Source organism: Caloenas nicobarica, chromosome 11 (assembly GCF_036013445.1).
Source record: "Caloenas nicobarica isolate bCalNic1 chromosome 11, bCalNic1.hap1, whole genome shotgun sequence".
Taxonomy (NCBI): domain Eukaryota; kingdom Metazoa; phylum Chordata; class Aves; order Columbiformes; family Columbidae; genus Caloenas; species Caloenas nicobarica.
In genome coordinates, this window is record NC_088255.1 from 17,848,919 (window position 1) to 17,876,013 (window position 27,095).

The 27,095-nt window shown below is 46.4% G+C and overlaps 2 protein-coding genes across 6 annotated transcripts; one reads left to right on the forward strand and one right to left on the reverse strand.

Moving 5' to 3' along the window:
• The first annotated feature begins 256 nt into the window (after window positions 1-256).
• On the forward strand, window positions 257-17,842 carry ACOX2 (acyl-CoA oxidase 2). 3 transcript variants are annotated; one of them, XM_065642515.1, is made up of 15 exons: window positions 257-408; window positions 1,098-1,345; window positions 1,838-2,000; window positions 4,356-4,510; window positions 5,040-5,147; window positions 5,900-6,019; window positions 6,435-6,550; window positions 6,955-7,127; window positions 8,207-8,369; window positions 9,253-9,443; window positions 10,587-10,748; window positions 11,748-11,853; window positions 14,161-14,378; window positions 16,100-16,232; window positions 17,127-17,842. In XM_065642515.1, the coding sequence occupies exons 2-15, from the start codon at window positions 1,186-1,188 to the stop codon at window positions 17,187-17,189; spliced, it is 2,031 nt and encodes a 676-aa protein (XP_065498587.1). In that variant the 5' UTR covers window positions 257-408; window positions 1,098-1,185; the 3' UTR covers window positions 17,190-17,842. The 3 variants fall into 3 exon arrangements, with proteins under 3 accessions (XP_065498587.1, XP_065498589.1, XP_065498588.1); XM_065642517.1 differs by having other exon boundaries at window positions 4,359-4,510; XM_065642516.1 differs by having other exon boundaries at window positions 1,168-1,345.
• A 1,048-nt stretch (window positions 17,843-18,890) lies between these two features.
• KCTD6 (potassium channel tetramerization domain containing 6) lies at window positions 18,891-27,042 on the reverse strand. 3 transcript variants are annotated; one of them, XM_065642519.1, is made up of 5 exons: window positions 26,791-27,042; window positions 24,590-24,676; window positions 23,728-23,934; window positions 21,497-21,604; window positions 18,891-20,275 (listed from the first exon to the last, which is right to left on the reverse strand). In XM_065642519.1, the coding sequence occupies exons 4-5, from the start codon at window positions 21,521-21,523 to the stop codon at window positions 19,589-19,591; spliced, it is 714 nt and encodes a 237-aa protein (XP_065498591.1). In that variant the 5' UTR covers window positions 21,524-21,604; window positions 23,728-23,934; window positions 24,590-24,676; window positions 26,791-27,042; the 3' UTR covers window positions 18,891-19,588. The 3 variants fall into 3 exon arrangements, with proteins under 3 accessions (XP_065498591.1, XP_065498590.1, XP_065498592.1); XM_065642518.1 differs by lacking the exons at window positions 23,728-23,934; window positions 24,590-24,676; XM_065642520.1 differs by lacking the exons at window positions 24,590-24,676; window positions 26,791-27,042 and having other exon boundaries at window positions 23,728-23,947.
• Between the last annotated feature and the right edge of the window lie 53 nt (window positions 27,043-27,095).

The window sequence follows — 27,095 nt, forward strand, 5'->3', positions numbered from 1 at the left end:
GGGTGCTCTCCCCCATCCTTAGCAGACTACAAAAAAAATATATATATATATATGTATATACTGGGACAGGGGCAGCGCTGAATATACTTTTGTGACAAATACAAAATACTTTTGTGACAGCGCTGAAGTGCAGCCTCCAGTGCACAAACAGCCTGAAGTGAGATCAGAAAAAGGGCATTTTGTTTTTAAACGCAGAGGCTCCGGCGCTTTCGGCAGCGGGAGCCGTGGGACTTCAGGCCACTGCCGGCAGAGGTCGGCTCCGACGCGCCGCCATGGACGCCCAGAAACACCCGCGGGCCGGGTCCAGGTCCCTTGGCCCCTAGGACAAGGTCCCTGCAGCGGGGACGCCGGGAGCCTGGCCCAGGCAGGCAGCAGCCAGACGGCTCCCCAGGGGACGCGTGGGACGAGGTACGTGGGGGTCTGCGTTGGCACATCGCAGACAGACACACGGGTTTTTCTTACGCGGCCTCACGGAGGAGGGAGCTGGCGGCTGAGCCGGCCCGGAGCTCCAGCGGCTCAAGGGCAGGTTTGCATTACTCCAACCCACGCTGCTTCAAGGCTTTTCTCCCTCCAAAAACAATAAGACACGCTGAGCTTAAGATCTGAAAAGCAAGAATGAAAACATCTTTGCGAGAATTTCCAGGATTACAAATGGTTCAGGAAGGCAGGCAGCCTCTTCAAGGGAAAAATCTGTTTTCCACATACCACACTTTTTTTTTTTTTTTAGTAGTGGTATCCTACAATAAATCTGGCTAACACGGGAATGATAAGGTTAGGAGTTAATGTAAAGCTGAGCCCCGCAGGAAGCAGAGCTGCTTGTGCAGGGCTGGCAGCCGGGGGGCAACAGGCCAGAAACTCCCTTAAACATTAACACATAGCTGTGGGATAGTCCAGCTGTACCTCTCATAAAATACTGGGGACAGACTGGAGAAAGACAAAGATTTTATGTTTAAAAAAAAAAAAACAGAAAACCTGCATTTCGATCTCTTGAAAGTGCCCTACATTTTCATTGTCATTCCAATGAGGACAGGGCACTGGTTCATGCATATTCATGCAACCCCTGTTGTTTTGCCTTTTTATTTTTTTTTTAAACTAAGGTGGAAATCTGGCTATTTACGTACCCACTGAAGGGGTGCCAAGCACCTAACGAGCCCCATCCCCTCCCAGAGCAGCTCAGCCTCCAGGATGCCTTTGCTGGACACCAGCAAGTACTCGCAGGGCTCGGTCCTCGGCAGCGTAAACCCTGACCTGGCCAGCGAGAGAAGAACAGCCTCCTTCAGCGTGGAAAAGCTCACGTCGCGGCTGGACGGCGGCGCGGAGCAGACGCGGATCCGGAGGGCGGTGGGTGAGTGAGCTGTGGCGTGGTCCCCGGCTGCGGGCTGGTGCGGAGCATCCCCACGTTGCTGCTGTTGCTGCTCCTTTGCACAGTGGGTTCTGCACTCCCAGGTTGTTTTGTTTATCGCCCATCTCTTAAAAAAAGCGGGAGTGTGGAGATGGGGTCCCATGTTAGTGTAAATCAACACAACTGAGGCACAAAGTCACCTCCAACCTGACCGCGGACAGTGCCGTACTCTGCAGCGTCACTATTTCCACTCAGCAGACCCTCCTCTCAGGCCCGCTCAGTTCCCCTCCTCTTTTCCCAAACCCACCGCTTTTCAGAGTCAGATGTGACAGCCAGAGCTGGCACTGGCAAAGTAAAACCTGCCTGCAGCCACCCTAAAAACTCACAGCATCGGGAGCCAGGACCCCAGCCCCGCCTGCTCCTCCAGCAGGGCTGGCGGTGCTGCCCACAGCCCTCCAGCCCCAGGAGAACCAACCCTGCTGTGTTGCTTTGCAGTCGAAGCTATCGAGAGCGACCCCATATTTAGCAGAGAAAATCAGTATTTCCAGAGCCAGAATGAGAGGTACGAAGCAGCAGTCAGAAAAGCTGTTCACCTCCAGAGAAAGATGCACGAGATGAGATGGACTGAGAACGGACCTGAACTTAAGTACATTTACAGGTGATTTTTATTTATTGTTTTAAATGTACAACTGATTTTTTCTTAAAATTTTGTGTGCCAAAAAGAATCAGGTTTAGCAAAGGCTGGGAGAGGCCAGCAGTTGACAGATCTCTTGATATAAACCTGCCACGGGTTTTTACTTTAGCAGCATGCGAGGGAAAAGGGAAAATGATGATACACAGCAGGGAACTTCTCAAAGAGCAGCACATGGGTACAGTGTGACAGATGACAGCAGTTCACATCCTCAGCGTGACATATCCATTGCAGCAAGCTCCTTACCTGTGCTACCGCTCACACACCACTCCTCAGCCTTTTTAAAATACATAACCAGAATCTGAAGTGCTGTTGTTTCAGTTACATTACTGACTTTCGGATAAAGATGACATTTCCTTTATCCAGAAAATCTACATTGAATTAAAAAACCAACAAACCAAACAAACCAAAAAAAACCCAAACACCCATGCACCAAGACCTTAGTTTGTAGATAAACAGAATAAAATACTCCTCACAATGCTTTCCTTAAAAGATTTCTATAACACTTCGCATGGTGTTGAGCTCCACATTTTAATTGCTTGCCCCTCCTTCTTTCCCCGTTTGCTAAATAAATTACTGGTTTGCTGTTGCCCAGCGCACACTATTGATTCGGTGGGGTTACACAGCCAGTGAGAAGGTGCAAGTTCAAAACTGCCATTCTAAAGGGCAACGCCTGCACCTCACAAATCACCACTGATGCTCAGCCACTTTCCAATATTTTGTCACACAAAAGATTATATTTTTTTATACTAAGCTCTTCACCACCTACAGTGAATGGGACTGATAAATGCGGAAATCCTCCATCGAGAGCTCTTGGACCTAATCATTATATTCCCAATAAGAAGGAGCTCTCCACTCCTCCCTCAAAAGAAAAAAAAAAAAATCCCAGATTTTTAAAACCTGACAAAACTCAACCAGCTCTCCCACCTGGACTTGCTTTTATCAGCCGTCTGGCGCCAAGGGCCAGCCCTGCGCTGCAGCTTTTGTCCTGGTAGGACAACTCTTGTCTGCTGAACCACCAGGTGAGCACCAGGCTCTGCCTGACACAGTCCTGCTGTCTCCTGCTGCCAGACACAGTGATTCACCCACACACATTTAAAAACCAGCTTTTTAAAATCACAGTAAAAGTAACATTATTTCTGGATAGGCTGCCAAGGGTTCATTACATCTTTTTCTGTTAATCCAAGCGATTTGCCTTTAACTTCTTTGTTCTCTTTTTCCCCCGGTTTTTCAGTATGACATTTTCTCTCAGGGCCAATATAAAATAAAGGTTACAGCCATTTGTTCACAATAAAAGGTGTCTATCTAGGATGAGACAGTCACTAGAGCACTGCAGTAAAGCAATGTGCTAGCAGCCATACCAGCTACTGAGAACAGCAGAGCCACTTATTTTTAGGTGTGAGAGCACATGTACATCTATGAGGCAATTCAACCATATTCTGAGGAATCCCAGAAAGAGGGACTATATTCCTCATATTTTCTTAGGGTTTCTCTCTCTCACACACACACAAAAGCTTAAAACAAATGAGTTTCTGATTTGCACCATGGAAATCACTGTACCCAAGTCACCACACACAGCTTCTGGAATGGGGCTTTTTAGGATGCGTGCAGCCCTATCAGCCAGTGATGCCAAAGGACCTGACCAGACAATAGACCAGGTGTTACAAGGATGTATTTTAATTTTTCCACAAGAAAAAACCACCTCAGGTCAGATAAGTCCCCATGAACCTCAGTATTGTTCACCGGCAGCGACTGGCAGCAAACACCCAGGGAACAGCACAGCAACAAACCCACCGTACCAAGGTATTTCCCCAAAACAGGAAGGTTCAGGAAATCCAGGTCTCAGATGCCAACATATCTAATTCGGTCTAATGTGCCCCACAGTGAATTGCCAGGGTTTGGGGGTTTTAGGGTAGTGTGGTGGGATTTGTTAGCTCAGCCTTAAAATGCGACTCAAATAATCAGGAAAAAAAATCCTCTGAAGTAAAATAGATACAAAGGGCTCACAAGCTATCATAGCCACAGGAGCTTTGGAGCGGGGCTGTGATTTTAGGAGCTCAGCATCTGCTACACAGAACAGATAATTCCTCCAAGAGCAAGTGAAATAATGAGCTAGCAACACTTCAGCAAACTGTGATATGAAAGAAGGAACAAAAGCAGCTTGGAAGAGCACTTTTCCTGCAATACTGCATTGAATAAGGTGTGATAACAAACCAAAAGGCAACAGGTGGTTCTCTCTGGTGGCCACTGCAGTGTCACTGCCTCAATTCTTCACACCCCTGGAACTTAATCCACATAAAAATACCCCTCGTGCCTTCTCAGCAGGGCTCTGTCAGGAGACGTCGCGTTTCTCCTTCACCGTGTCTTCATGAGATGCATTTCACTGCTGGGCTCCGACAAACAGATCGCCAAATGGATTCCTCCCGCCAGCCAGTATCAGCTCATCGGGAGCTATGCCCAGACCGAACTGGGGCACGGTAAGGCTGCAAAGAAAACGCAGCGTTTCTGTAGGACGAGAGGCCTTTGGCCCAGATTCTCGAAGGAATTTGGGTGCAAGCTGTCTGTGCTTCACGGGGGCAGAGGTGGCTGGGGGGTAAAGGCCACCCGTGCATTAGAGGTTGATGTCCTCGGAGCTCTCCTGCAAGCTGGAGATGCGCTGGCCTTGGTTTTGCTCGTGTAGAAAAAAACCAGAATGAGCAAGGCCAAAGCTCATGGTTAGAGAGCAGGCAGTGACCATCGGTGGAGGGGAGCAGCCGGGCAGCTTGCCCGAGTTGACAGCTGTCACGGTGAAGCAGGCAGCTTGCCCAAGCACCCTGCGGCTTGAGAGACCTTTGCAGGAGACGATGTGGGGTCACTGAGAGAATTGTCCCACACTCCTCATCACAAAGGTAAACCACAAAAGCCTGGTAGTACCCACACCAGCCTCCAGCGGTTGATTCTCCACCCTCCCTAATCACCCTTGTGATACACCGGGAGATTTTTATTTTTATTTTTATTTTTTTAAAGGAACTTATCTTCAGGGTTTGGAAACAACAGCAGTCTTTGATATCACTACGCAGGAGTTTATACTGAACACACCGAAGATCTCTGCCATGAAGTGGTGGCCTGGAGACAGTAAGTACCACACACAGTATTTTGGTTTTCCTCATTTGCCTCCTTCAGTTACTCGGTCTGCCCTGCTCAAGCTCTGTGTTCGAGGGCACAGGCGCTAGCAGAGAACTTCAGTAAGAGATGCACTTATTGAATGACAAGTGAGAGACAATTAAGAGACCAAAGGGTTTAGTACAAGTTCAAAGGCCAGAAGGGCACCAACCATCATCTATCAAAAGCCCTTGGGTCACAGGGCTGGACAACTTTGCAGGAATTAATCTTCTCCTCTTTGTAAATAATACTCAGACTACCAAAAACTACAGGGAGACAGATTATCAGCATCAAGGATCAGCATAAAGGATTCAAGTCATCAGCCAGTTTTGGCATAAAGGATGCAAGTGGGAAATTCATGGCTCCCTTCTGGAAGGTATTTCACAGAAAATAGCTGGAGTTCCTCTAACAGCCACAGCACTTCCCACTCTCAGCACTGCTCGAACTTTAACTACTTATTTTTTTCTTATCTGCTAATGCAAACTGTCCATCCAAGCTGCACGGGCCGTGACAGAGGCAGAAGGGTGATGCAATTTCTGAGACCCAAGAATGGGCTCAGAACGCAGATTTAGGCTATCTCCAGCTTCCAGCAGCTGTGGGTCGCACCTACACTGACCCATACATTACCGAGACCTTACACACAATTAGCACTGACCGCTGTTAACTGTGGAATTGTTTGTGCTGTACCTTGTCTTAAGGGAATGGGGCTGTTTTTCATCTTGCAGTGGGAAGGTCAGCGACGCACACAGTGGTCTTTGCTCAGCTGTACATCCACGGGCAGTGCTACGGCGTGCATCCCTTCATCCTGCAGATACGCAGCCTTCAGGACCATTCCCTCTGCCCAGGTAAATGACTCCGGGCATCGCAGCACTTGTGCAGGTGCTCTGACCAGTTTGGCTGTAAATGTTTTTTAGAGCACTGGGCCCAGGGGGAGTGAGCACAGAGAGCTATAATTGCCAAAACCAAACCAAGGCAGATACTCGAGGCCTATCTACCATTAACCCCAACATTTTCATCTAAAGGAAGATTCATTGCACTCTAAGCCCTCTTCTTAACCAGAAACGCGGGCTGCTCTGACCACCTCTACATTAACACCTCAGTTCTGACCCCAACCAACGCCACTAACAGATGGATCACACCAAAACCACGAGGCATTCAAATGCCTGTTTCATCCTTCAGGCAAGATCACCCAGCTTGCTGCAAAATGGGGAGAAAAAAGTTGAAGTGGAAGTAAGCAGGCCATGTTTTCTCCCACTGCAGGCATAACTGCAGGAGACATCGGTCCCAAAATGAATTTTGAGCACGTTGACAACGGCTATCTCATGCTGCAGAACGTGCGTGTCCCCAGGGAGAACATGCTGAACAAGTTTTGCGAGGTACGTACGGACTCACATCACCAACACGCCCGTCAGACTGTCATTGCACAGCCAGAGACAACAGGGATCTGCCTGAATTTAGGGCAAAAATCTTCCTCCGAGGTGACCACAAGTCTCTGCAGTTTTATCGGGGGCAGAAGTTACCTGAATCCTAAATGAAACTCAATGTCAGGAATTCCACGTTCAGAGGCTGGGCATCACAGGGCAGGCAGAACCTGAGTCAGAAGCAGTAAGAGTTTGTCTCTTCAAATGGGCATGTTTCACCCATCATTCACAAAAATATTTAGGTTTGCATTCAGTGAAGGGTTTTGATGTCCATTTTATTCTATGCATAGAGATTACACAACCATCCTAGTACTGAAGTATCAAAGAAGGCGGCATCTAACATCCTTTCTCTGCTCTAGGTTCAGCCGGATGGCACCTATATAAAACAGGGGTCGCAGAAGATCAATTATTTCACAATGACTACAGTGCGCATTTCCCTCATTTCAGACGAAGTTATACTCCCTCTGATGAAAGCCTGCACCATTGCCATCCGATACTCTGCGGTTCGCCGGCAGTCCAAGTTAAAGCCCGGGTAATGCCATGCAGCCTTGGGAAGGGGACCATCCGCCACCTGTCCCCACATCAGCCTGTATTTCTACTTTTCATCTTATCTTTCGGCACATCACTGGCTTGTTTCCTGGCGCAGATAGGGTATTACAAACATGCTTCCTCGTTATTTACATTAACGAGCTTCAGTCAAAGTACAAGAGAATGTTTACAGTTCTTTCTGAGATAAGTTTCATAGTTCGAATAGCTCAGTGGGGTTCACACATGCAACTTATTTTTCTTATAACTGGCCTTCCCGTATAATCCCATAACTCAGCAGAATCCAGACAAAGCATACAAGCTGCTGAATTCTTATTCCATAGCATTCTACCACTGGGTGAGACATTTAAATACCTTCCAACATCCACGCTTTACAACACTGAATTTTATTAGTCTGGTAAGAATCCCTGTAATTTTAAAATAGATATTTTCATTTGAATGGATTTCAAAATTTTCCACTTGAATCTCCTTTCAGAAGCAAGAAGATCCTAATGAGAACATGGTTTGGTTCAAACGCAAACCAAACACAAGAGCACAGCAGGCTGAACTATTGTAATAACCAATTCCACCATTTGAAGTCCCAAGTGTGCTAACCACAGCAAAAGTGGTAAAGAACATCCAAGAAAAGCTCAGAAAGCTTAAAATAATTTAGACTCAAATATTTTCAGAGAAATCTATCTATGCCCAGGGCCACAAAGATCCAGTTTGAAAAGCAAACGTTTTTCAGGGTGCAGCGCCACTGCTCCCCTATAACACCCAACAACTTGCTGTCCTTGAAGGCTTCATCCTGTCCCACCGTCCCGGCTCCCTCTCAGTACCCACCGATCACACGGAGCCTTTTCTAGTTCACCAACATCGCAGAAAAATCACCTTTTTCCTAGTTGGGCTTGTTTCTCTAACCGCTCAGCAAGCCGGGCAGATTTGCTGCCATGGCATCAGCTCAGTCCTGTTCACATACTGCTTCTCCGTAACGAAAAGTGCCGCCTTCCATTATGTGACAGGTAAACCAATAGTAGCTGTGCCTGTGTCTGCGCTTTCCCTACTTCATCAGCTGTCTTCCAACAGGGAACAAGAAGCAAAAATCCTTGACTACCAGACTCAGCAAGAGAAATTGCTGCCCCAGCTGGCAGCAGCCTATGCCTTTCATTTCATCAACAAGTACCTGCAGGAGCTGCTCGACAGGGGGTACAGAGAGATCCAGACGAAGAATTTCGACAATCTGCCGGAGGTGAGCTGCAGCAGGATTAGAATCATAGAATCATTTCAGCTGGAAGAGACCCTCGGGATCACTGAGTCCAGTCATAACCAACTTAACTCTGGCACTAAACCATGTCCCTAAGAACCTCGTCTAAGCGCCTTTTAAACCCCTCCAGGGAGGGTGACTCCACCACTTCCCTGGGCAGCCTGTTCCAATGCCCGACAACCCCTTCCATGAAGAATTTTTTCCTAATATCCAATCTAAACCTCCTCTGGCACAACTTGAGGCCATTTCCTCTTCTCCTATCACATACAGCACTTCTCAGCTCTAGATATCAAAGTATTTTAGCAAAATGGACAAGCATTCCTCTTACCACCAGAGAACTGGAGAAAGAGGAAGCACTAAGAGATCAAATGGTGTGTCCTAAGTGCACAACCAGTCAGCAACAGCATTTGCTTTACCACCCCAAATGTTTTGGTTTGGGAGCTACTGGTGAGTGAAAAGTCCTTGAAAAGCATGTCTGTTTGATAAAAACCTTGTTCCAAGTAGCTGGTGGCACAAAGCATTATTTCACAACTTCATGTCCAAATGCACACGCAAATATTCACTTCTGAGCCAAAACCAAAAATGTGACTTTTTAGATAGAACGTAAGATTTTGCAGCTGGAAGACTGAAATGAAAACACACTCTGAACAAGGGCAACCAAAGCCACTGCTGGTTGAGAAAAACCCCAAAATGCACGAACTGACCGCAGCATGTCCAGCACGAGGGCGCGCAGCTCACAAAGGAGGATCTGACAGGGATTTCACACCCAGAAATCACATAAAATTCAAAAAGGAAACTTATCCTGAGGATTGCTTGAGAACATTTTCACTATTAATGCTCTGCCTTTTTGTTTGTATTTTTGAAACAGCTCCATGCATTTTCTTCGGGCTTTAAAGCCATGGCGACTCAGTACTGCACTTCAGCAGTGGAGATTTGCCTCCGGGCCTGCGGGGGACATGGTTACTCCTTGCTGAGTGGACTCCCTTCCCTGTACACTAAAATACTTGCCTCTTGTATTTATGAAGGGGAAAACACCATTTTGCTCCTGCAAACTGCCAGGTAACAATTCAAATCTGTTCTTCTAAAAGCCTGCCCCTTCATTTATTCGACTTCTACCACTTCTTCTCTAAAACCAGTAAAACCAGCTACTCCTTTCTCACAGCACCTTCTAAAAATACAGCTCAGGACATAAACTATTAATGTCTTCTGTCTAACAGGCATGGAGGTGCGTGGGAATCGGATTATCTCTTCTGGTTTTGGTTTGGGGACATATGCAGGTGCTGTTCTGCATAACCTCCTTTTCTTCTTTGTCTAGTACCACAGCAAAAGCATTGCTATGCAAGTTTTGCAGTTTATTTTTTAAGCAACCGATGTAACATGATATTGGTAAAGTGAGGTTGATTCAGAGAAGGCAACGTCGTTGGATACTGAAAGCGGATGAGTCACGCTCCAAGAACACCACTTTCCTCCAAACACGCAGACTGATGATTATCCAGAATAGGAGAAATACAGAGAAAGAAACCACAGCTGCTTGACCTTTTAATAATGTGTTTTTCCTAGAAGGAGAAAACCAGTACACTTCCCAGGGACAGAGGTGCTACCGCGTAGCTCTGTGCTCGCGTGCAGACGCTCCTGCACTCAGTCAGCTTCCTCTTGCAAGATCAATGCAAGATCAAGAGAAATGCTGTAACCTTTTACTTCCAGACCTGGTCAGTCTAGGTCATAGCAGAGGTGCCAAAAAAATAAGGGAGTAAGGAATGTTCCTTAGACACATGTTTAGCTCCAAGAAAGGGTCTCATGTTTGTTAGTATCACAGGGCTGTGTGTTAGGGGTGACAGAGGGTAAGACCAAACCACCGTTAAGACACCCAGAGCACTAAGACTCAGGCTGGCAAGTTGATGATGTATCTAATTACCGTGTTGCCAAGTGCTAAGAGCCACAGCAAGTTTGTTCCCAAAAATCCATCACTACAGATTGCTGTAGCATTAAATAGGGTAGACGGGCTACCTGAGACCCATCACAGATCAGGTTATTGTGAATAATATGCAAACCAAAAGGTTGTTACTTGCTTGAGTCCATCCTGTAGCACTGATGGGATGGGTCACACCTTGCTGCTCCTCACCTGAGCCCACTTCACTTTTTGCGTGGCCGTCTGCTGTGCGGGGATCACAGCCATACCCTGCCCTGTTTCTCTCTTCCCAGGTTCTTGATCAAATGCTTCTCAGCAGCCAGCGCCGGGCAGCCCGTTCCGCCATCCGTCATCTATCTGTCTGCTGTGAAAGCCGGGAAGTGTCCAGCCAAGAACAAGCTGGATTTTCTCAATCCAGATATTTACACCGAGGCGTATCAACACGCAGCGGTCAGGTCAGTACAGAGGACAGGAGACGGGGTTTCTTTTTTTGACATCAGAAATGTGTTAAGAGCTCAGCTTCTTCCTTGCTTTAAAGGGAGGTAAAATAACATAAGTTACAGAAGAATCGACACCATCTGCTCCCAAAAGAGAAAAGGAAGACTCACACAGGATTAACAGCCACGTCAAATGTTCAATATGATGCTTTCACATTCAGAACATCAGAAGTTTTGAAGCCACGTGCTACCTAACAACCATATTCCATAGAGCTGATTCTATACTGAGCTGATGGCACTATTTAAATAAACCCCAGACCACATCACCAAGTTACCATCCAGCGAGACCTTTAGGCCACCAAACCCTGTGCAATTCTATACAGAAAGTTAAAATTTCACATACCTGAGAAACTGATGTTTGTTTTCAATTAACACCACAGCAAACACAGAGCCCCGCATTCTGGCTGTAGCCTTTCAGCTACTCAACACAAATAAAAATGGTACCATGAGTGGTCTCATTATTGTTATGTGCACATTTATGGGTCGCATAGGTGTCATCTCTGAAAAGCAGGTAAACAGACAACTCTGCTGCAGCACGAATCAGTGTAAAAACTGTGAAATTCTTCTGAAAGCTTTGGTGTCAATGGGAGCAGGATTTGGATCCCTGTGCAGAAAAGCAGAAACGTAATGTAACATCAGTCCAATATTATCACTGCTTTATTTTGTTTTGCAAACTCTCCTTACACATACACAACCCAAGAAGAACTCAGCAGACCCCCTGGGAAACTACCCTGGAAGCTGAGAATGCAGAAATCCTCCAGCACCGGGGTGCTCTGGGTGCTTCTCCCAATTTGCAATTAGATTTTGCATAATCTAAGTTTGCTCGTACTGAGTGTAGATAAGAACTTCGTATGTCAGAAATGCCATTTTGCCGTACGATCACACACGAGTCTGAGTATGAAACGAGTGCATGTGGGCCGCTATATTCATGTACAATATGCTTTTTCAATTTTCCAGACTTGTAAGGAGCACAGCAGCTAAACTACAGGACTTGATCCAGTCAGGAGTCAAAAAGCACGAGGCGTGGAACCAGTGCACGGTGCAGCTGGCACAGGCTGCAAAGGTTAGCAAAATTTATCTGCTTCTTTGACGTTTGTCTTCATGATACAATATGCAATAGAGATGACAGGATTAGCTTAAAGTCTCAGCGCTGTGTATTGTTTTCTGTTCAAATCAGAAAAGTCAAATAACAGGCACAAAAACCAGCTCCTAGTTGATATGGATTAGGCAGCCTTCAACTGAAGTGGGATCAGTACAGCAGCATTTGCTCCCCAAAACCAGGGTTAGTACAGAACTAAGCAGAAAAAAAAGCAAGAGGAGACAAAAGCCCTAAATTTAAATGAAAACCAAAACCACTGATACTTCAGCATCTCCAAAGAACAAAATTCTTTTTTTGATATACAATTAAGTGTTATTGCTCTACAACTATGGTGAAGGGCTTCCTTCCCTCCTAAACTGAGGAAAGGAAGATTTTGAAACAGATCCATGGCTTATTTTAACTTTGTTCAGTTTTTAATGGAAAACATCTTGCTGTAATCTACAGTTTGGCCAGAGCCAACCCAAACTGAAAAGGACTTAGCAAGGAGCCCCTGACAGGGAGAAGGAACCCCAGACACACCAAACTGTGGTGACACCATCTCGGTGATCTCACATCAATTAGATGAAGTCCTCAATGAGTCAAACTCTTCCTCAGCAACAGCCGAGATCCCTTCAAAACCATCAGAAGTGCTGATCCACTCATACTGGTAAACACGGTCACAGTCCTTCAAAACAAGAACCCACTGGGCAAGGGAGCAAAGACTTGACCTCGGCAGCAGCATTTTTGTGATCGTGCCTGCTGTGCGTTACCCCCCATTTTCAATCACACAGACTCAGTAGAAGCAGCAAGTATTCAATGCTGTAAGCTTAAAAAGAGCAGAAAAACCATGTAATTGCCTCGAAAAGAAAGGACAGCCTCTATAAACAAAACGATGCTCTAAAAAACTACTTTAGCAATAATTGTTTAAATGCAAATACAGTTTTAGTGGAATGAAACCAAAGCAAAATGTTCCTCTTCAGAGATTACCTCTAGAAAAGGCTCTAACCAATGCTCCCCACGCACAAGCCTGAACAAGCCATTCCCTCCTGCACCCCCTCAAGTGGGTGGCAGAGGTTTGTGGACTAAAGAGCGGGGGAAACCACAGTCAGCAGAGGAGCTGCAATCCAGCTCTCTCCAACAGGTGAGGGAGAGAACCTAAACATGGGACTAGCCAGAAATGAAGTGTTTCCAAAGAGCCTAACACATGCAGAGTGGCTGTGGTGTTGTCAGTGGCAACTGTGCTGCTAAACTCTTCAGAAAACGGGCTCTGGGCCCCCAAAGTTTCTCAGATACTTCAGGGAGAGGAAGAGTCACCCAAACCCCCTGAGTTTCCCCCATAACTTTAAAACCTTGACAGCCCACTACCTTCTTGGGGCACTTTTGTATTTACTTTTTATTCCACACCTTCCCTGAGACCCACCCACCCCGCTGGCATGGCAGCAACGTGAGCTGAGACCCGCCAGGTCTCGGCCGAGTGGCTCACACACCGAGTACGGCTTTGCTGCAGACTCCACACAGGTCAACTGCTGGAGAAGACACCCAGGTCCTCTGGCAGGTTCTGCCATCCGTGCTGGCCTCCGCGCTGCTTGACCTTGTCGGCACGAAGAGCTGAATTTCAGGTGTGTGGTGCTTCCACCCACAGCTGGGAGGAGAACGGTGCAGTGGGGAGTGAACCCACGCAGGTACCACCATCCCCAACCACCCGCAGTAGTGTCAGCGTAACAGGAGTCACCCCACAAACGGGTGGAGTCACCCGGCTTCACATGCTCTGGACCTTAGCTAATATTTCCGTAACTTGGCACTTAGACACTCTACTGGTGTTTACTTAAAACCACAGAAGCGAGACGTAAATTTGGTTGTTCTTCTGTGACAACAAATGTTTTCAGAGCTGAAGCCCTACAGCCACTGAGCCCAATGTACCATGAGCCCAAGGTCTTCAACAAAAGAGTCTTCTCCTGTTGGAGTCAACACAAGCACATTCCAATGTGTTTCCATCACACACAATTTTGGGGTATTCATCAGAAATATTTAGAATAAGTACTACCACGATTTCTGAAGTGGTTTTCTAGAGTTTACAAATACCACAGTGTTAACCGTTTACACCCGCAATTCTCTCCTCTACTGTTGCTGTAAGACATGGATGCAAAGGCCTGGTCAACCAGCAAAGAATACAGACTGCAAAAGTTCCAGGGAGATGAAAAGGTTTTATATTCTTCGCAAGAACGTTTGAGTCCCTTGGCCTACTAAAAGTGTTTTGAGGTGCATTCACTGTCAATTGCATTTGTTTTCCAGGCTCACTGCCACTACATCACAGTGAAAAACTTTGTAGAAACTGTGGAAAAACTCGACACGGAGGCTGGCATCCAGAAGATTATGAAACATCTTTGTGACCTCTTTGCATTACATGGGATCTTCTCGAACGCGGGAGTCTTCTTGCACGACGGATACATATCTGGAGCTCAAATGGACATGGTCACAGCGTCATACCTGGACCTCCTGGCTGTCATTCGGTGAGCTGCTCTAGTATGAGAGGAAATACACAGCTATTCAGTTTGTCCCTATGATAGATATAAAATGGTGCTGCTGTACCTATGGCAACATCTCCAAATTCAATTCACCTCATTCGGTTTTTATTTTCATTGCCTGGCAGCGCTAGGAATTGATTGAAACATCTACACGGAGCTCGCTTTCACAGCAAAACAGACCTAAGTGTCCAGCTCCTCTGCAATCTCCAAATTAAAGTGCTGTAACATGAAATCTGAAACGATAAATCAAGAAATCCTGAACACTTTCTACCATTTGCAGTAGAGCAAAAGCAGGAAAACATGCAGTCAGAGCAGCACTGGCAGGACGCAGCCACAGCAACCAATCACACACTCCAAAATCTGCTTAAGCCGCAGCTAATCCAGCCTACTCTGTTGCCATGGCTGAGTTGCAACTGGTACCCAAACAATCCTGCCCACAGCGAGTTCAGAGGCATCTGCTCGACACCATTGATTACTATGTGAATTCTGAGACATGCTTAGGTTTTAACTTACCCCAACACTCACAAAGGTTGTTTGACAAAGGGTTCATCTTTCACTACCCAGTGCTGTTTAAGAACAGATTGACTAATGGTGCAGAGAAGCGAGTTCTACCGTGTGTAGAAGTCTACTTAAGCCATGTGGAGAGAAGCAAGAATGCACCATAACCAAGAGTAGAACAGGACTGAGCCAAACAGCGTTTTCAGAGCTGATCACAGAATTCGAGTTAAGCAATAACCTTAAGATAAAATTTTCAAAGCCCTAACACATTGTCTCTGGAATATATTGCAACTTCTCTGTGTTACTCCATGCCTTGCTAACAGGATTCAAGAACAAGGCGGGCATTTATCTGGGCAATTAGAGTCAGTTATTTACAATTAGTAGAAAGGATATAAACACTTCTCAGTCTGTAGCAAAACCCCAGCCTTTCCCAAACGCCCAGACAGCCCTTCCCCAAAAGGAACTGGTGGATGCAAATGCCAACATCTGAGCGAACCGCTTTGCATCCCTGTACATCAGGTGTGGGTACAGCCAGCACCACTTTTACACCCAGGACGATGGGAGGACAAGGAAAAGAAACCATCTCCTGCCAAGGGGAAGATGCTGTTATTCCGCACCTGTCCTTATGCTCTGTCTGTTGCTGACTGCTGTCAGATTGGCCCCTGAGCTGGATGGGCCCTTGGTGCGGTTCAGGGTCGCTTTGTTCTTACAGACGCGAAGAGAGTAGAAGGCCTGGACACCCCGAGATGAGGGAATAGAAATGCTTAAGAGCAGATGAAGGTTGGAGAACAGCAAAGCACTTCACATCAGTCTAGTAGCAACCTTATTCCGCTTTGTACGACAAACATGTGCAGTGTAAGAAAACCATAACAACAAATGACAAAAACCAAAAGCAAGAATTGGAAGAGTCCACTGAGGAAATATCTGACATGAGACTGAGTCCTAAATTAGGGAATTAGGGAGAGACCCCAGGTGATTACGAGACCCTGCAAATACCCGTTCAACAGTACAGATAACCCAGGGCGTTAGTAGAACACGCCTCTGAGGAGTCAAACGGTTTTCCCCACAGCGCAGGCGAGGGGAAAACCGATACAAGCTTTTTGTGCTGAGGAACCTGGACAACTGTCTGTCAGGTTTGACTTATTTCCCCCCCCCGTTACAAAGCAAACCTGCCTCAGTAACGCGAACGCCATCCCTCTGCTCCTCAGGAAGGATGCTGTTCCGCTCGTGGATGCTTTTGACTTCACAGATAAGAGCTTGAACTCTGCGCTGGGCAGTTACGACGGGCAGGTTTACCAGCGGCTTTACGAGTGGGCTCAGAAGTCACCGACCAACACGCAGGTACGGGTGCCTTAGCCAGAGAATAAACGGTTTGCGTTCATTTTAACAAAAGCAATACAGGTAAAAGAGCCTTTAATTCTTAGTATCTCACTCTCAACAACGACCTGTAATACTCCAGTTATGCCACCTATAGTCTTAGCTCAGCCATTTAACCTAACGATGAATTACAGCCTCCAGAGCTTGTACCCAGGAGCTGGACTGTCATGTGCCACCAATGTGGTTTTGGTTTTTGAACTTATTTCACCAACAACATTGTACAAAATTGTACAAAATAAGCTAAAACAAAAGTCTGTTTACATAGTTCACATGTTATGGAACAACACTAGATGGCTGCAAGAGCCACTAATTGCAGGGTATTTCCCATTCACTGGTACTTCCACTAGTGCAATACTTAATTTTTTAAATAATATGTTTAACCAGAAAGAGTGTAAATGTTAAACAAGGCAATTTCATCCTTCATGGTCTTTAGCACTTTACTTTCACTTCTTAATTCATCCATATTGTGGTGTAACATAAAATTCTGCATGATGCAAATAGCTATTGCTCTGTTTGAAAACTCATTTTGCCTTAAGTGAGATTTTTACTGTAGTAATCAGCAACCCTTTGAAATTCTACGGCTGAACACAAAATTTGCCTTCAGCAAACATTCAAGTTCAAGCATATTTTTTTAAATTAAATAGTATGCCATTCCATTTGGGATGAGTATTGTGTACTGGTTATGAAGGACAGCACATACTACAGGGAAAGAGATCCTGCAGAGCTGAAGCAGCTGGCTGGTTGGGTTGTTAAATAGTCTGGCTTTCTGTATTTCAGGGATCATTCTTAAGAAAAAATTACAGCCTTTCCTTCTTCTTAATTACCACCAATTCCCTTCCACATTCTCTTTCTGAACAGACGAACCCAGCCTATGAGAGGTATTTGAAGCCACTTCTTCACAACACGCTATCGAAATTATGAAGACCACACGTTTCCTCTTGCTCTTTGTGCAGCAGCACCTTCATGAAGCATCAATGACTAATCAGAATTAATAATCAGTTGCAAGAAGTACGGAACAAGATTCTTAGCCAGCCGTTTGCATCTAATTAGACAGAAGCCAAGCAATGCTGAGTGGTAATCGCTGCTGTAAAGCAATCGGGTCAGAAATAGCCTTGGCTTTGCTGTTTTCTAACCTGAAGTGTCCTGATAGCATCAAAATGATGTCATTTGGCTTTCTTACTCTTTTTCTAAATCTACTACATGATGATTAAGGAAAAAAAAAAAAAAAACCAACCAAAACATATTATGAGCTCCCCCTCAGTGTTATAACTGTGCAGTGCCTTCAAAACAAACAAACAAAAGCCAAAAAACCCCACTTTACTAAAAAACCCAAGGAAGGTAAAATTATGGTCCCTGGTTTCTTGGAACAACTTGATCGAGTATATAAGAAAGTACATCTGTTTGGGCAATTAAAATCGCTCTTAACTTGCTTAGCAGTGGACTGTTCCTGGCTAATGAAGATTCAGACAAAGTTGATGCCAACTCCAGGCCACAGAATTTACTTTCCCATTAATAGAGTCGCTCGTACTGTCTTTCTATAAATCTTGGGCTCCAATAAAGTGCATTATTTGGAATACTGCTTCTCTAATTATTATACTTCATAATTCTGGAAAGGGCAGGCTGATCCAGGCCAGTCATTAATTTGCTAGTAAATGAAGTGTTGCAAAGAACATCTTGTGATTATAAATCAATGCCAGTTAACACAGATATTTCTTACCACGTGTTGCAGGAGGGAAACAACCACTTTTCCTGAGCTTCACCAGGTCAGCTGTTCTTCCTCTCCTTGTAGGAAGAATAAAGCTCTTACCGCGTCTTATTACAGAAGTCAAAACTCCTACAATGTATGAAAAGGAGGAGACAAAAATATGACAAATACACCCCGAGACAGGCCTGAGTGAGAGATGGGATGGAACGCTCCTACCTTCAAGAACCAGCAGCCACAACGGAAATCCGGACCCTTTCTTACAACCCCAAAGAGCCGTGGTCTGCACCACCCAGAGAGCAAAGCCGTGGTGGCACGGAACACGTGTGACAAGGACTTCACGGGAGAACACGATCCATTCATCACAACGGGCGTCAACTCTTATCCCAACAGCATTCGAGTTAGGGCATAACCAGAAATCCTGTTAATAACTATGACAAAGTGCCCATGATAAGCAGAAATGGCCAATTAAAATTGAGTAAAAATACAGAACCCGAGTGCTTTGACTTGAACATCACCAGGAACAGCACTCCATGGTTAAAATTATGTAAAGTCACTAGATAAACCGCTGACAAACCAGACAACACTACTCAGCAGCTACAAGTATTTAGGCTCTGTGTTCCCTCCACCCCTACCCCACCTACAAACACTTGCCATTCGTTTGTTAACCATCATGCAGTTTTCAAAACACAAGCTTTTTCTGTAACAAGGACAGTTAAACCAACTGATTAAGACAAAAAGGATCAAAGTACATCAGTAACGAAGAAGAATGGAGCCCTACCAGAGCATGTGAACTACTCTGCAGAATAGAAAAACAGGTTTGGGGTGGGTTTTTTTGCTTGGTTGGTTTTGGGTTTTTAAGTATTAGAGTTCTAGGAAACAAACAAAAAAATACAAAAAAGTATTCTGTATTTCACATTTTTATTAGCTTCTTGCTGGCAGGCATTACACTTGGGAATAATATTGCACCAGGCATTAAAAAATATGAATTCTACCACAGGGACATTTTGCATTTAGAATCCAATATAAATATTTCTAATCATATTTCCATGGCTACAGATAATATTTGGTTGCTTGATTTATATGCATAGAAAGAAACAGTTGTCATAACTGTAAGAAACTGTACTTATCAAGTACTTTTAAAGGGTGGGATTGGTTTTCCTAGAATATTACAATACTGTTTATTGATTTAGAAACTAAATTAGTCTACATGATAGCAGCTTTTCCCCAACCGCATCTTAAATTCTGTTTGTTTCTTGCTCCCAGTATCATAGCATTAGACGGATTAGAAACCGTTTTAACGGAAGTAATTTTAGCACTTTAAGTTGCGTCAGAGAATTGTGTTAATGACACAAAATACCCTATTGTACTAATTCTTCGGACTCCCTCTTTCAAACAAAAAGGTGTCTTGACTGAACAGGCACATGCATGTTTTTTTCCGAACAGGACAAAAGGACAGAGCTGCTAGAGAAGGAAACTCCTCCAGTCCTTATGGATAAACAATAAATAGTTGTATAAAAAAAAGCCCACATTGTTGCTTTAGTCAAAATCCAGACTCTCTCGGGTTTACTGTCCACTTAGGTTGCTAATCACTGAAGTGGCTCCTGTGGAGTCAGAATCAGTCATCTGTTTTCCGTGCCAGTCTGCAGAAAGTCCAGTTGTGCTCCACTGTGTTCTCGTTGGCTCGCTCGCTCATGTGGTGAACCCGGGTGTTCCTGATCGTGAAGCCTTGTTTTGTGATGTACTCCATCAGATGGACTCGGAGCGACACTTCCTGGTGGTAATCGCACGGCCCAAAAGTGAAGGAAACCTGGCAGTCCCTGGTGTCCATCATGTGCTTATTCCACTTTGTGAAGTGGTTTGAAATGCCTTCCAGTAAGGAATGGACTTTCGTTGTGATAGTGAGCTGCGTGATGATGACAGCCACCGGGTTGGAGTACTTGGAAAGTTTCCGCGTGCTGGAGAGCTCCACCACCTCCTCAAAGGTATCCACGGGATACAGCGGCTTGGGGTCATTAAGACACTGAATTAGTGGTTCGATCTGATAGAAGTCCGCTTCCTTCCGAAGTAGGTCGAACTCCTTGAAGTCCAGTGGCAAAGTGAGCTCTGAGGTCCTTAAAAAGTTAAGAACATAACGGAAAAGTGGTCCATCTCTGTCAATAAAGTAATTGCCCTGAGAGTCCCTGGCAGTGGGGAAGTCTCCCCTGAACATGGCCCCGAGCATCGAGTCAGGATATCTCGTGAGAGTTGTGAGGGATGTCGTGTACATGTGTCCACCCACATTTAGCGTGACTGGATCAGTCATCTAGAAAGAGAGAAATGGCAGAGTTTATCAAACCACCGCAAGAAGATTTGATCACCTCACCGACACACATGGCAAATACTGTTTGAGAACCGCAGGCTCTGAGGAGTCACACTTCGCCCATTCGAAGCCTTTAAGTGGTGTTTAAACTCGAACTAATCTGAGCCACCCAGCAACAAGGCACAACTGGCAACCAGACAGGATGAGACTTAACATTCAGAACGTGCATTTCCAGAATGCTTTGGAAATCTTAACAAATGAGCTACTGTCACAGAAGTTTTGCATTTGGGCAACAATTTTTTTCCCTATTCTACAGATGGGGAAATGAGAACAGAGAGATTTCCTGAAGAACAAGTTAGTCTGAATGAGGCCTGTCACTGTTCCTTACTTTCACAATCTGTTTCTCACTCCAGAACAAACAAAAAGAAAGAAGACAAAAAAAAAAAACAACAACCCCAACCAACAGCTGAACAGATCTTAAGCCTTTCTCTCCCCCTCAAAAGAGGATGATGGCGCAAGTTTAGACACAGGACCAAGAGCTCACAATCAAAATAACCCATGCACTCATTAAGAGGCATCACTGAAACAAGAAAACAAAAAAAACTTTCAGCTTTTAACTCTATAAAGAAATATTTATTAGCAAATTAGCATGCTGCATAGAAGAAAGAGGCAGAGCACAAACCAGTCTGCATCAGCTTCCAGATAGCACATGAGGAAGCAAGAGAGAAAGGAACATAAATCCCATCTGGGCACCAACCCTAACAAGCAGGACTGAGGCCAGCCAGAGAAAAGAGACATATGCATGGCAGCAGAATGTTTAGAGAAAGGGAAGAGAAAAATAAGACAGATTTGCCTAGTTTGAAACAGGGTTTACATGGAGAAATATTTTTCTTTATAAATAAAATGACAAAGTCCTTAAAATTATATGCAGGAAGCACAAACTACTTTCAGCTTTTGTGTGTTAGGAAAACAGTAACCGTGAGCTTAAGGAGTCAGTTAAGTACTCACTGATTGTACCTACGAAATACGAACCTGAGCAGTCTCCACAAACAGCATGCGAAGCAAAGCACTCCAGAGAATGTCAGTAAGCTGTCCTAACATGCAGTTTTCTTCTCACATGACCGAAGCTCTGGATCTACACAAGCCAGATCTGGCAGGACTCTTACCGCGGGATCTTGAAAGCCCAGCCGTACCGCACAGCACACACGCCTGCAGGTCACTTACCATATATCCCCAGTCTCCATTATCCATCTGTTCAGTTGCTTGAACCGCGGTATTCCAAGTTTACAGAAGGCTGCCGAAGGGATACGCAATTCACCTCTTATTATCCTTCTGCAGGAAAAAGCACACACAAAAACACAAAACAAAGAACAAAACATGGCAGACCGTCAGTACCTACAAGGATAACCAAGGGGAATGCTTCCTAATCACAGGCAGGCTCCTTGCCAGGAGAGCATTCAGCTACAAAGCCACATTAGCAGGAGAAACTACAAACAAGCTTTTCCCTTCTTCTCCCTTCCCGCTACCCACAGGGCTGCCTCCGGAGCACACAGGTAATCACCAGCTGCCTGACCATGCCAGTTCTGTTAAATAACAACCAATGTGCCTCTAAGGATAACGTACGTTCACAAACGGACTCCCTTTCACCTGGGAAACTGTGAGTACTTTCAAAGACAGATGTCCTTTTCTCAACTAAAAAAGTTTATTTAGCCACTAAGGTCACACACGTGATCCATTAATATTAGTCAAAATTCCCATGCTCCAGTTTCAAACTGCGCAGAAGAATAAATCAGGCATGCCAGTCAATGAACAGTAAGAAGAAAAAAAAAAAATCTCACTGCAGAATTAACAATTCTGTAGTGGAGAACTGCAATTGATGGCAAAAACGTTAATCTACAGGCAAAGAGTACGAGTGGACTCCACAGACACATACACACTCTCGAAAGAAATCTCTTTAGGGACAAGCCAGAGGACATGAAACATGTTTTCAACAACACTACAACAAAAGCAATTTGAGAAGTGGTTCGTGCCGTAACCTCCCAGAAGATGCTGAACTGCTGACTTGCATAACAAAGGGACTCTCTCCACATGGACGCGGCGAGGGAAATCCACAGCGCGGGTTGTGCAACTCGAGGAGGGGGAAGCAATGACCCCAGACACCAGTGGAGATTTTCCGAAGGTGGCCTGTCGAACAGGGCAAGTGACGCATGGACCAGGAAGCCTGTCGTCAATAAGCCTTTATCCCTACCCAGAGCCTGCCTCTCTGCTAGAACTGCCGAAAATTTAGGTCAGTCTGTTTTAAGTAGGGTACAGCTTCTCAGTTTTGTTTATTTTTACATCTCAAAGACCACACAGTTACCAAGACTTCTGCTCCCATCGTCTTTACCAGAAAACTTCAACACACGCTCACCCAGCTATAAGCAGCACAAAGATTTAGCCGAGCCGGAGCCCTATATTCCAAAACAACTTCCACAGTTCATTCCCAACCAAAAAGATCACTTGCCCTTCTCATTCCCAGCAAACGAGGCCGGTCTCATTCACCCCAGCACAAGGCAACACGTCCCAGCTTTGTGGGCTCTGCCACCTGCCCAAACCCACAGCCTGGGCACAGCCTCAGCTGCCTCTGGATGTGTTGAAGAGTAGAAAAAAACCAAGATCAGTATATGAAAATCGTGAGGTCAGACAAGAGCAGACTAAGGAATACTAAGATACAGAACTAGTCATACCAGGATCCTGTTTTTACAAACTAGAGACAGATTATACCTCAAGAAAGTACATTAAAGCTCCCCCTGCCCCAACAGCAGATAAACCTGGAATACCAGCTCTTTTGCCAACCTTCGTAATTATTTTTTTAACTGCTCACAAATCAAGAAATGAATTCATTCAGGTTTTCTTTACTTGAAATTGTCATTCAAGTAGAGCTCATTAATTTTTATCAATAGCCCAGACGTTTTAAATTCCAGCATTTTTTCTTAAGGAAGATGTACTTACGGGTGTTATTCTGGTCAAGTACAACACCAGTATAACATGCAGATGCATAAAACCATAGGAGAGACTGGTACAGGTTTCTGATATTCAAGAAAAAAATTCACTTAGAAGGGAAACAGTGCAGCCAGCCAGAAGCTTCACTGGTAATCACGACAGAAGGGATCTGCAGCCTTAATGAAATTAAGTGGAATGCTACACTCAGAATATTTCAAAGACAGACAGGTGTCCAGAGTTATTTAAACTGATGGACAGATGCTTTGGTCAGCATCTAAGTCCACACCACAGATGAATCAAGACTTTCTTTATGAGGGAAAGAAACAGATGACACTGCCTGTCTGTAGGAAAGCATGAACTAATCTTTGATCACAGCACTGCTATGTAACACCAGAGTGAATAATTTATGAGAGCAATTAGCTGAAACAAACCCAGCCCGCAACATATAAGTGGCATCGAGAAGTCTCACTGACCTTTCTGTAAGGAGTCACCAGGCACACACAAACCTCCCCGGCAAAGCCAGCGCAGCGGTGAGATGTACAACGTGAAGGGGTGATATCGAGAGGCCATCCCAGAGTGGCCGAGTGTGATCGCAACTGTCCGTTCCTTCCCTCATCAGCCTGGGAGCTCTGAATTTCTAGACAACTTCACAGGCAGAAGTAGCTCTGGTCGGGTACAACCTGAGATGAGGATTAGCAAATCACATCACAACAAGGGTGGGGACATGCGCCCTTCGTGACATACACCCCTTCAGTGATGCTTTAAATCCTTCCTGAATGAAATACAGCGACGCATCAGCAGGGCTGGGCAGACACTCATTCCATCCGCGTCCCGGGATGTGCAGCCTCCAGCCAGCTCTTGTCTCTGTGTCACACAACATCCCACACCCAGGGACAGCCTGACTAACGTGGCCACTCGCATCCAGACAGAGAACAGACGACATGCAGCCGTATCTTGGGACAGCCCATCTTTAATAACCACAAGAAATACTCATTTAAGATGAAACTCAGCCAAACTGCTGACACCATTTAAGCCAAGCAGGATGACATCCTGCGGTGAGAGCAGAAGTGCGCTGATCGTGTCAAACCACAGCCCTGCTCTCGCTAAGCTTCTCCTGCCAGCAGGGAGACGACACAGGATTGTGATCACAGCTGCTGCCATAGCGCAGACCAAGCACATCCAGAACTAGAACCGCGCAATGAGAGGGGAGCAGCTTTGCAGACAAGCACTCAAGTCATCATTTTACACTTAATACACCAAACTGGATACCTGCATTTATAAAATGCTTGCTCTTATTTCATATATTATGACTCAGAGGATTACAAGGCCATTTACCAGCACCACCACCGGAACAGGCAGTCCCATTAACTTCAGCAGCGCTTCTCCAAGAACAGAGCTGCTAACACGCAAACATTTTGCAAGCTGAAATTCAGAGAAAGCAAATGAGAGTCAGCTGAACATCTGCATCTGTGAACACACACACACACACGTGGGCTCAGGACAGGCCCAGGGGACACCAGCAGCACCGCCAAGCACTTGCACTGCTGGGACCATGCGCTCCACACCTGGTCAAGGCCACGGGCTACACACTGCACCTGGAGAACATCACAGCGTTTGTGTCGTACGCAGGAGGAGCAGAAATACACCTAACAGATAAAAGTTAAGAGGCACGCGCCACCTAGTTTGCTCTGAATGTTTTTCATCTAGTTCTTCCAAGAAAAGAATGGAAGGATTTACTTGTGGCACTAGTCTTTAACGGACCGTTTGGTATCAATGTTACACGACAAGCTGTTTAACCTCAATAGTTACCTTAGATTTCTAGGTCAAATATAGAGTTGACGGGAATTTTAGCAATGGCAACTTAAAAATTTAAAAGAGTGAACCTAGCACTGTATTTATACAGATAAATAGACTTGGTATTGCAAGCTACTCACCCACTTAGCGAGCTCGCTGCCTCTCACACTTAGATCTCCAAAGACGAGAAAAAGAAACTCCTGCCCTTCACAGTTATGCTGCACACGGACAACTCTCTATTCTCCAGCCAGTCGTAACATTTGAAAGGCAAGTTTTTATTGTAAATCATTAGGAGTGACTCACCCGTACTGACAAAACCCAAGCTAGCAGCAGGGATGACTGTACTCCACCAAACCGTACAGCAAGACGACAGGCTCCGGAGCAAACCTGTGAGGATCCAGCACCGCGCTATCTCACCAAGGGAGCAAGGAGGAGGGAAGCTCTTAAAACAACCGGTTAACGAATGTTGTGGTAATTCAGCAGATCAGCTTCACTAAAGAAAGCAGCCATCACATTCTACACACGGCAGGTTTGCAATGACTAATACAGTTTATTAACAATTAACTTAGTTATTGCTTTTCTTTAGTTGCCTTTTACTAATACAAACACTCATACCAGCCACTCAGCATTTTCACCCCTTTATGTCCGATTGCCTCACTATAAATTCCAAGCTCCTGAAGTTTCCTTCCCTCCCCTAAGGAGCTCTACAACATCCTGGTTTAAGTCCAGGTTCCAAACGTTTATTTCAATTGCTACTTGTCCGAAGAGCCCACATTACAATATCACTTTAGGCCTCCTCTCACAAGAGCCAAAGGAAGACACTTGTGTCTAGCCTGGCCCTGTGCTGTTGAAGCAACCGAAAGCACCCAGGTTTTCCACACCTATAACAACACTTGGGTTTCATCCCTGTATTTAGCTTCTGTGAAACAAACCCGTAGTTGTCTGCATGTGGAAATGTGTCTCCAAATAGTTTTGCAGGCTGGCAGGTGCCAGCAACACTGACCTCCCTGCACACACCAGTGGGCTCAGCACGTGCGTGAACTAAGGAGCAACAGGGAGACAGGGCAGAAATCCCCCATGTGAGCCCCAGCCAGAGAAGGGCCCAGGCCTGCAGCAGGAGCTGGGAAGTGCCACTTTCCATCATAGAGGAGCCAGAGAGCTCACGGTGGAAGAACTCTCCCCAGGATCACAATGATTCAGCAAAGATGCTGGAAACCAACCCAGACATTTTGCCTCCCCCCGGCAAACGACCCAAGAGCCCAGGCCCTCGCCCCCACCCCAAACCGGTGTCCCAGCTCTGCCTCCTCTCCCGAGTGGGCGGGACAACCCTCTCTCCTCCCCGCACGGGGCAAGACCCAGGTATCCCAGGCCTCCCTGCCAAAGATCACCCCCGGGCACCCCGGCTCCCACCCTGGCATCCTCCCCGCTCCTTCCCCCAGCCCAGCCGGGCACAGGACCCCGGCACCGCCTGTCCCGTCCCCACCCTAACCCCGGAGCCCCGGCCTCCTGCCCCGCAGCCCTCCCCCGGCACCGAAAACGCCCCGGGAGCCCAGCCCAGCCCCCCGCCCGTCCCTCACCCCACCCGGGACGCGCCTGTCCCGCCTCAACGCGCTCCCCACACAGGCTGGGGGGACGTCGCCCCACACGGGCCCCGGGCGCCCGGTCCCTCAGCGCTCCCCCGGCCCAGGGCAGGCCCCGGGAGCTCGGCCCCGCACCCCCCGGCGGCCCAGCCCGGCACTCACGGGCGCAGCTCCCGGCAGGAAGGCAGAGCCCGGCGGCGGCAGCAGCGGGGACAACCGAGCGTGAGCCCGTTCAGCCGCCGGCAGGGGCGGAGCGAAGGCGTGTCCTGACCGGGCCACGCCCTGCGGCCACGCCCCCTCCGGCGAGGTTGGGAGGGGCGATCACCGCCCCCGTTCACCTCAGGGCCGCCAGCCCCGGTAGCCGTGCTCGGCACCCGCCTCGGCCCTGTGCCCGGCCGCGGCGTCACCGCGGGGGTTGGGAGGGGCCCGGGCCGGGCAGCCCCGTCGCCAAGAGGCGAAGCCGCGGC

Bases quoted from the DNA above. Each gene is read 5' to 3' on its own strand.
- ACOX2 (XM_065642515.1), top strand. From the start codon at position 1,186: ATGCCTTTGCTGGACACCAGCAAGTACTCGCAGGGCTCGGTCCTCGGC. The intron at 4,511-5,039 runs GTAAGGCTGCAA...ATTTTTTTAAAG, and splicing joins CCAGACCGAACTGGGGCACG to GAACTTATCTTCAGGGTTTG. The intron at 8,370-9,252 runs GTGAGCTGCAGC...TTTTTGAAACAG, and splicing joins ATTTCGACAATCTGCCGGAG to CTCCATGCATTTTCTTCGGG.
- KCTD6 (XM_065642518.1), bottom strand. From the start codon at position 21,523: ATGGATAATGGAGACTGGGGATATATG. The intron at 20,276-21,496 runs GTAAGTGACCTG...CTCTCTTTCTAG, and splicing joins ATGGAGACTGGGGATATATG to ATGACTGATCCAGTCACGCT.